The sequence below is a fragment of the Plectropomus leopardus genome, unplaced genomic scaffold (assembly GCF_008729295.1).
Source record: "Plectropomus leopardus isolate mb unplaced genomic scaffold, YSFRI_Pleo_2.0 unplaced_scaffold4915, whole genome shotgun sequence".
Classification (NCBI taxonomy): Eukaryota; Metazoa; Chordata; class Actinopteri; order Perciformes; family Serranidae; genus Plectropomus; species Plectropomus leopardus.
In genome coordinates, this window is record NW_024653940.1 from 1 (window position 1) to 10,037 (window position 10,037).

A 10,037-nucleotide genomic window follows, 5' to 3' on the forward strand; every position below is an offset into this window, starting at 1 on the left:
TTTCCTGAGTTATAGTATAGCTTCTTTTGCCATATTGTAATTTGGCGCAAAATGCTAAAAATATTGACTTTTTGGACTGTTTTTTCAGCTAGATATACTGTAAACTGCCTCAACATGTCTTTCCGTTTTCCTTTTACTTTCTTTACCATTAATAACAGAATTATTTGAACCTGGGACAACATGTACACAGGTGTGTGCCTTCCATCATCTGCTTATAAGAGCTGATTTTTTTTTCCGTGGAAGTCGGCAGAAGTCCGTCAAAAGTTATGATTGAACATTTTCCAATCTTATTTGGAGGATGGTGAAGCAAATCCGTGGAATTTAATAAGGGATCTAAATCCAGAAACGGCGGCATACATGGTCCTTGCCGCCCCCATGTGTGTTTTTATTGAGCGAGCGTGCACGTACGATCGCGAGATTCTCCAATATGTCATGGAGTTGTTATTGAATATCGCGAAATTTCCGATGAGTGACGTCTGAGGAAGAACAAAAAACGGATTTCTAGCTAATCTGTGAGGTCACTATCACTGCGCTCTGCTACACCAAAGGAAAATAATGAAGTATGAAGAGGTCAGTTAGCTCACCTGACTTTGTCGTTCCATGTTTATAACTATGTTTTATGTTTTATTGTCCCGATATACACACGCTGACCCAACCAAAATACATAGTGAAGAAATAACAGTGCGGTCAAACTAGCCGACGTTCGTTTCTCCGTGGTCAAATCAGCCGACACTAAAATTAGAGTACCCGCGTATTCTAGCCTTTATGCTATGCAAAGAAACGATCCCGAACGAGCAGACAGGCAGGATTAAGACATCCGGTTTTCAAAATAAGATGTTGGAAACAGTAAATGAAGAATTTGATATCCAGGTGTTATGACAATACACTGCTCCATAATTTCTGGCAATGCCTGATGTATCTTGGTAGAAGACATCTCTGACTACCCACACAGTGAAGACCATTCATTTTTACTGTATCATTTTAGATCAATTTCAAATTAAAAGTCCTACATCTGTACCTTGAGATGGTTACATTTCTTACCTTCGAGATACTGTAAAAACATATTGCTCCAGATTTTCTGGCAATGGTTGTTACTGTTGACCTCAGGAGCATCCTGACTACTCCCTCACTCATTATCAAACATTTTTACTGTATCATTTTGGAAAAATATCAAATTAAAAGTCTTACATCTGTACCTTGATATGGTTACATTTCTGAAAGTTTGAGATGCTGTAAAAACAAATTGCTGCATAATTTCTGGGAATACCTGATGTATCTTGCTAGAAGACATCTCTGACTACTGACACAGTGAAGACCATTCATTTTTACTATATCATTTTAGAGAAATTTCAAATTAAAAATCCTACATCTGTACCTGGTTAACCCTAACCATATCAAGGCACAGATGCACAGATTGGCACAAAAACCTGCAGCCACACCGGCCCTTTGAGGACCAGTTTGACATGCCTGATCTATAGTCATTCTGAGCAAAGAACATCAATTTTACTGTGAACTCTTGCTATTTGATATGTAGCCCATAAAGCCAGCAAATATGAAATAATAATAAATATAAAATACTTCCATTGCCGAAACCTGCAGGGAGAGAAGAGGGTGCATGTGTAACAACATGTCTTCATGCAGTGGTCCGACATTATCTTATTATAGCTGGATTTATTGAGCAAGCCTAATGATAATAATAACAAAAAAATAGTTGCTTTGTAATTATATTGCATTAATATAACATGAGGGTTCAATAGAAAGTAGTCAGTTACTCTTGATAAAAAGAAACACCAGGGAGACACACACATCCACTTTATAGGACAGTATTTCTTTTATTGCGTGGCTTCACATGTTAAGTTTCCTGTTTATAAGCTCTCATGTGGCTACACTATCCACTCAGAATCAACTGAAGTAAATGCATGTGAAGCAATTTCACCATATTATTATAGCTGTTTTAAAGATGCTTCTTGAAATATTTAATATGTTAATGCTAAACGTAAACGCCAGTATGTAAATCGGCAGTTGTACATGTAAAATAAGAACATTTTTTTAAATCAAATGAATTAACTTGAGCTGAAACACATGAATTAACATAACCTTGAAGTTAATGTGATCATGATAGGATTAGTGAAAATAGTGAGGGAAGAGGAGAGAGGATGGTGTGACAGCTTGTGAATATACAGTATAGAGGTCTGAGTTACTATTATCTCCAAACAAGGACAGTTATTGTGCAAACATCAGCAATTCAGTTCTGTGCATAGTAATAAGGATGACAGCAATAACAAGCAAAACATTTTAACAACTGTCAATCAGGTGAGATGACACCACTTTCACTACATTTGAAAACATTTTTTCTTGGACAAAAAAAGTAGCAATTTGCCTAATTCTAGTGCAAAATTTGACATGATTTAGTTTGTATTTCTGTAAATCATCCTGTTATTTTTTCCATCTCTTCCATTTGAACACAAGGACCAGAGGAAGCCGAAGCACAGAAAAATCCTGTGCCTGCAAAGTCTCCTCACCCCAGAAGAAGGCCCATCAATCAAACAACTGGGCATCAGTGTCCAGTTTGTGGACTTAGATACATGGATATAATGCAGCATCTCAAAGTCACAGAGAAAGTGAAAAACAAAGAAGAGCTTAGTCTTTTAAGCAAGTTGGCTCACAGACAGTAAGTGTGTTGGAAATATTACCATTCTCACACACACACACACACACACACACACATGGAATGGGGACATTTTTAATATTACAGTGGTAAGTCCCTAATGAATTAACACAGGGACTTTTACCACGTTTTGCTGTTCAGTAAGGCAATATCCTATTCTCTGGATAATATGCCTTTTTTCATTGGTGTCATTTCCCCAGCTTTAGGGCAAATCTGGACTGTCCAGTTCTCTTATGCAAGTCTAAACATATCAACAGACTTGACAAGCATCTATTAAAGGTCCATGGGTTGAAGGTATGTATTTTACTGCTGTATTTATATTGATTTGCTGGTTGTCCTTAAAAATAGAGCAAAGGAGAAGTAGATAAGATGTTACATAAGGTATGAAACTGACGTAGAACAGAGTTAGACAAAATAAATTTGCAGTTAAAGCAATGTTGTACTTTTTTTTCAGAAACCTATGGCTTAACTTTACATGGAAAGTGCAAAGGACAGGTACATTGCAAGGGAACTGGCACTGTTGTGGGCCAGCTATCCCCAACCACCAATTGTGTCACATATGGATGAAGTGAATGAATCTGCCATTGAAGAGGCCGTCCATAGGGAGATAGCTGCAAGGGTGCCTGAAAAGACAACGACCCTTAGTAATACTACAGCCACCTTTACACCTGCATTATCTCTGTCCACTGCCATACATGCAACAGATTCTGTAGGTTCAGGATCAGGATCCACTGACTGTGAGCCATCCACACCTGCCCCAGAAACACCTCCTCCTTCAGATAATACCAGTGCCACTCTCTCAGCTTTGCCATCACCAAGTAACACAGACGTAGACTCCACTGTACTTAGTGCCACAGATTCTGTGAGCCTAGTACCAACTGACTGTGGACCATCCCTGTCCCCTTCAAGAGCGTCACCAACTGCTGTCACTGCTCTTTCACCTTTGCCGCTGATTACCACAGCATCCTCATCCTTAGCCAGCAAACCTCCCCGCTCTGTTGTCATCAAAAACACCGCCTTCATCCAAGGACACCTGCAGATGGTTGTGAAAATTGCCAGTTTCTTTTTGCAGAGCTTTGTGTGACAAGGCAGCTGCTTGAATGCGAAATTGAACGAAATCATGAGCTGAAGCAGCTGCATTCTTCTACAATGCGTGCAAATGTGAGGGTCATTTCATTCTACTTACATATCAATGTGACCAGTTCTGGACGTTAAGTTTGGATGTGTGCAACTCATTTCATATTTTTCCAGGCTATGAAATAGAAGCGTGTGCCAAAAAATTCATTGTCAGACGCCTCTGCTTATGGTGAATATCACATTTGTATCAAAATATTTAGGATTATGAATCTTACTGTTACATGTTTACCATTGTGTAATGTCTAATTATTTATTTACATGTCCCTCAGTGAAACTGGTGAGAGACTTTAAAGGCCATGTGGAAGGTGCCAACCCTCCCAGGAAAGTTCAGGAAAATGCAAAGCAGCGGGCTACTCATGTGTTCCACTTCCTGCACTTCATGGCAAACTCCCCCAAACCAAATGGAAATCTGTTGTTCCTGCAGGATATTTCAAGAGTCAGAGGGTAAGTTCACAAAATTTGAAGAATTATCTGATTGTCTATTGACTATGAGAGGACATGAACTAATGCTTATTTTCGACCTTAAGGTTTGTAGCCAACCTGCAACAAAGAGGGTTCAAACCCAAAACCCAACGGATATATTTAATGGATGTTTTGGCATTCTTAAAATATCTGTCCAACATGAAGCCGTCTTGTGTGAGGCTTGGTGAAAGGGGAATCACGGCCCTGACAGTGGAGCTTAGGGCACGTGTCCGAGACATTGGCAGAGATGTTGTTGGGCACCAGCTCCTTGTGCGACGTACCAAGTCCGGCAAGTTCAGTATTCACCTCCATTGATGAAAATCTCATGATTTAAGTTGAGACACATATGTGCTGAACAGTAGTTGTTTTTTGTTTGTTTGTTCTTCAGACAAACTTGTCAAGGCCATAAAACATGCTCAGTTCATAGAGGAGGCACCAAAGCATATTGATGCTGCACTTGGTAAGGATCACTAGTTACAGCAGCTGTTCAAACATCTTTCAGAGATTATTTGTTTTTTTTCTATTCAAAATGCACTGAGATGGCTTTTTGTTGTAAATTGGTACTATGTATATTCAATCAAATTGTGTTGAGGAGCCCTTCAATATTTTAGATTGACTATTTAGAAACGGGGTCCATGCCTATGTGCTGTCTGCTAACTTGGATGTCTTCCAATTTGTACAGAATTATTGTTTGGTGGGTTATGGTAGTGGAAAATAGAGGTGCTAAATCAGCTCCAGACCTAAAGGTGACTGTCTTTGAACACTCATGCATAAACTGTTGTTCCTCTTCTTTAAAAGATGATCTTGCGAAGGAACCACATAACATAAGGAAACTCAGACTGTTTTTTGGACTACTTGGTGGGTTTCTCATTGCAACAACTGGACATCGGAAGGGAGTAATCACCAACATGACCGTGAAAGAGGTCAAGACTGCTGAAAAGACTACAAGAGGTTGTCGTGTCATTCGTGTAAGTACAAATATTAAAATGAAACAAGTGAACACAACATGCATCGATTGTTTAACACCTTAGCTAGAAACACTAATTAAATGTCTTTTAAAAATAGATTCGGAAGCACAAAACCCAGAGATGCTTTGGGCAAGCAGCCATACCACTGAAACCAGAGGAGTATGTCTGGTTCAGGCGTTACAACAGACTTCGTGGTCAAATTGAGGGAGGCTCAGAGGCATCCACGTTTTTTCATACCACTGTTGAAGGGCCCTTGTTGAAACTCCCAGAGTATTTTAAGGGTGCCTGGGAAGGACTGAATCTGGGTCCTGGCCCCACATTCAATATGTTACGTTCTTCTGTTGCCACTTTTGTAAGACACATTTTTGTTCCTTTAAAGTCTTTATTATTATTATTATTACAAGGTGCAACATTTTTATCTTATGTACTTTGTGCATGATTTCTCCCATCAGGCCAAGCAGCAGCTGGGACTTGAAAAATATGAGAGGGTAGCATCATTCATGTGCCATCATCCCCAAACAGCCAAAAGATTTTACCAAGGTTACTTCAGCATAAAAAATTAAAAAACAATTGTGTTGGCTTGAGTAGTATCAGTTTATGATTTTAACCTGTCATTTCACAGCGGATGACCCGACAGAGGACACAGTCCAGAGCAGAGCATTGACGATGATAGCAGTGTCAAGCTATGCAGTTAAGGAAAAGAAGAAGAAAGAGAGGAGCAAGAGGGCAGGTGCAGACTATGATGAGGTGGTGACAGAATCACCTCAGGAGGACACGAGGGAGGGCATGCAAGAACCTGAAAAGAAGAACCATGGAAACAAGCAGCAGGTGACTGGAAGGGTTCCAAACTTACACAAGAAAGAGCTATCCTCAGCCAGTCAAAGATCAGTACGAGTCGTCTTCATCAGTTTCAGTGTATAGGGTAAGTGAGGGAGAAAAAGATCATTTCATCTTATCTAAAACAGATGGTGAGCTCGTCTGATGATGAGGGGTCAGGTGATTGGCCCCCAAAGAATGGAACAGAAGAAGAAGAGGAGGAAGAGGAGGAGGAGGAAGAAGAGACCAGTGTGAAGCGAAGGGTTCCCCAGCTGCAAAAGAAACGGCCTGCACCCACACCCAGGAACAGTCAGGTGAGAGCTCCCATTTAGTAAACCAGTCCCACCCAGTCATAACCATGACAATAACATTTCCTGATGATGATATGATAAGTGACAACAGTGGAGGCAAGGAGGGGAAGTGAAGTCAAACTAGCCATAATTTCCCTAATCTGTAATATCCACTTAATTTTTCTGTTTGAAGGTTGTTGCAATTCTAAATTATAGTAGTATTTCTCCTTTGCTCTTATTTATGTCATCATTTTTCCTTTTGTATTCACAGAATACAAAATTGCAGACTTTATCTGTCAAATTGAATCGTCCCACTTTAAAGACACTGGCAGTAAGTATGATAAGAGTCACACTGGAGCTCAACCAAATTTCGTTGAACACTTTTCTACATCAAAGCCACTAATATCAAGAAACTTGGTCTTCACTATTGCATGTATCTGATAACAGGGTTTCTTTCTGTGTATAGGAAATTACAAAAAAGGCAAAAATGGCTGAACACTTTAGTTTAACAAATCTGGGGAATAGGACTTGGTATGTTTTCTATGACCACTTATTTCTGATGTTTTGTCACTCTTTTGCTGATGATTCAGGTTTATGTAAGCCCAGCCACTGCTGACATCTTGGCAAAACAGTCACAGAATGTTTGTGCAGAGACTAAATCAGAGACAGAAAAGACTTCTGATGAAACCAAGTTGTGTGACACTACAGTGAAAATTAAAAGACAGGAGCCATCAGAAGAGGAGGAGAGAAAGACCTGTGAGGAGGAAAGGATGAAGCTGCAGGAGGAGCATCAGAGGAAAGAAGAACGACATGTAAAAGAAGTGACAAAGGAGAGAGGGCGTCCAAGGAGAAAAGGACCAGGTGGAGAAGAGGCAGTGAAAGAGGAGGGGAGGTGTCTGAGGAGAAGAGGACAACATGGAGCAGGAGAGAGGAAAAAAGATGATGTAAAGAAAAAGTGAAAAGCAAGAGGGAAAATGTTTTCACATAAAATGATTCTGTTCTGAAATATTTCAAATTAAACATTGTTTTGAAATAAAAAGTCAGCAAAAGAGTGTATGATGTTACATTTTATTTCCTGTTTTACACAATGAGAATATTTTGACAATACATTTACACTGCAGCCAGTTTCATAAACTACAAATAAATCAGGCATTATTGAAAATATATAAATTGAGAGAAGAAAATGTTGAAAAGAAGAATAGAAAGATAAATGTGTTTATAAACTGAAGCTTTTAGAGAGAAAGTGGTTTAGAGTTGTAATATAAACAATAATGTACATTTCCAAGATCAGTTGGTCTCACTAACATCAAAACATATCTAGTTTCCACATTTTTCTGGCAGAAATCTGAACTGATGGGCTCTTTATATTGAAGTGACATTTTTGATGTTCCAGAGTCATAAGACAAATGAGACGTTGGTCAATGACATGACCTTTGCCTGAGAGTGAATGTAGAATGTAGAAACTAGGGCTGCCAAGCAATGTGCGAACCAAGATTGAGCCCACTAGAGCATATACTGTACCTAACATCTCTCAAACTGCTAAACTCAACTATGACATGTCAATTCACTTCCAGTTCATCTCAATTGAATGTAATATTATTGTGAATTTCTAATGTTCTTTTGTTAAATTTGTCACTGTCAAACTCACCTTCACAACTTATGTCCTGTTTTCTGCTCATGGTCTTGTAACCAGTGTCATATACAGAATCTTCCTTTGATTCTGCCTTCTTTTAGAGATAAAGAGATGACATTGGTACAAAGACGTACCTGCTCTAAACTCTTGAGCATCTTTGTTGCATATATTGTGCACAAAAAGAATCTATCAAGCATAAACTCTGAACAGTATCAAAACTTATTTTGTTTCAAATAATGAAGTAATTTGGGAATCCTTATCACATGACAAGGTATCAGCATATATTAAATGACTACTTTAGACTTTGTTCTTCAGAGCTATGATTCAATTCTTAATATAGAAGATTATGGCTAACCAATTAGTGTTTTTAAGTGCTACTTTTCCCATTTGAAGGCACAGTCGCTTTTCTCTGGAATAAGACAGCTGGTTATGAAGGCCATCATGTGCTTTTCGACAGTGAAGGTCTCTTTCTCCCACATCCTTCTCTTGAAAGTTTGGTGACCTGTGAAACAAATGAATATTTCAGCATTTCTTAATGGAAGAGCCTATTTTCGCCGTTTTTGCATTCTCTTGATTTTGCCATTTCATACCACATAAAAAATGTTTACCACACGCATGTTTGTTTGTTTTTCAGCACAATGTCACCTATATGCTCTGATCATTACTTTCTCACTTTAACCTACTTTATGAACGTATTGGTTCAAAAATCTATTATAGCATGCATTCACTGCACTAAGGAGTGTCAACTGAACTGATAATGAAATGAAATTACATGTTTATTGTCTATTCAATACTAGTGTATTCTTTATGTTAGTGTGGCTCCATCTTTTCTTTAAAAAAATGCCCACTTAAGCCATAGAGTCCAAGCAGCATTATTTTTTTCAGTCATTAGGATTTTAATCTCCTTCCTTTTATGAGTAAACTGAGCTAGCTTACCTTTTCTCTCAGTCCTTAACCCTTTTATTTTTTCCTCCATAGCCTTTGGCGTGGCCTTTAGCGCCCTCTTCAGGAGGTCCGTTGCATTATCCATTTTTTGCGGTGGCAGCCTCAAGCTTAATGCAAATGTGGCACCCTGGACATTTTATTAGTTCATACTATGTCCAGAATAATGTCTTTATAAGTTCTTGCAATTAACTTGGTCCCCCCACCATTATTTTTCTCATTAATATAGTTTAAAACACTTTGTGTCACTTGTAAAAGACTCACCTGCTTCACCTGAAGTAATTGTAGGGCAATACCCATTTGCATCAGGAGGTGTCAGTATAGGCTTTGTAGCGAGGCTGACTGGTGCTGCGATGCTGTTGTAGCAGGAAGCAAGCTCAGTCGTAAAGCAAAGAACGGTCAAGATAGCGGCACAGAAAGCCGACACTCATCCAAGACTGCTTGTGCCCGCCGTAGTGGTCAACGGAGTGAGTAAATAGTAGTTAATGGCGTCGCGCTGCAATGCTAGTAACCCTACCTTGTACTTTTATTGTTGTCATGTGAATAAATAATGAGTTCATAGGTTCATATACATGAAGCAGCCACCATAAACAGCTTAAAACATGTTGCATCTTAATGTTGTGTTCAGTAACTGATATGTTAAATGACTAATATGAGGAGTTTATTAGGTGCACAAATGCTCTGTAAACTGATTAACTGAACAAAAGGGTTAGTATCTTTAGTTTACATGAGTTATAATACAAATAAATACAGTGCTAAGTTGCAGACAGGAGTGAACAAATTATAGAAGCAACTAATATGGAGTTTGTTGTTGTGGTGGACTGCACATGTTATGTTCGTTAGTTGTGTATTTGTTTGGCTGTAGAGCAGCGACAGGTATAATGTTGTTAACTGTAGGACAGTAATAGCTACATTATTGTCTGGTGTATTATTCGTGGCTGCAATCCTGTTGTAGCGGGAGGCAAGCTCAGTCGTAAAGCACAAGACGGTCAAGATAGCAGCGCAGAAAGCCGATACTCAAACAAGACTGCTTCTATGTTCTGTTTTACAGTGTTTGCTGTACAATAAAATCACTGGTGCCTGGATCAAAGTTGTCATCATTGTACGAGTAACATAACTTG

General features: G+C 38.9%; 1 protein-coding gene and 1 long non-coding RNA gene across 2 annotated transcripts; both read left to right on the forward strand.

Annotated features, from left to right (window-relative positions):
- The first annotated feature begins 5,247 nt into the window (after positions 1-5,247).
- On the forward strand, positions 5,248-5,946 carry LOC121939488. Its single transcript, XR_006105469.1, has 3 exons — positions 5,248-5,587; positions 5,688-5,775; positions 5,858-5,946. It is a non-coding gene; the product is annotated as an uncharacterized LOC121939488 (long non-coding RNA).
- Positions 5,947-5,955: 9 nt separating this feature from the next.
- LOC121939487 (bromodomain-containing protein DDB_G0278469-like) lies at positions 5,956-7,310 on the forward strand. Its single transcript, XM_042482505.1, has 4 exons — positions 5,956-6,063; positions 6,201-6,365; positions 6,613-6,672; positions 6,923-7,310. Exons 1-4 carry the CDS (start codon positions 6,022-6,024, stop codon positions 7,298-7,300), a joined length of 645 nt encoding a protein of 214 aa, XP_042338439.1. The 5' UTR covers positions 5,956-6,021; the 3' UTR covers positions 7,301-7,310.
- Positions 7,311-10,037: the final 2,727 nt, after the last annotated feature.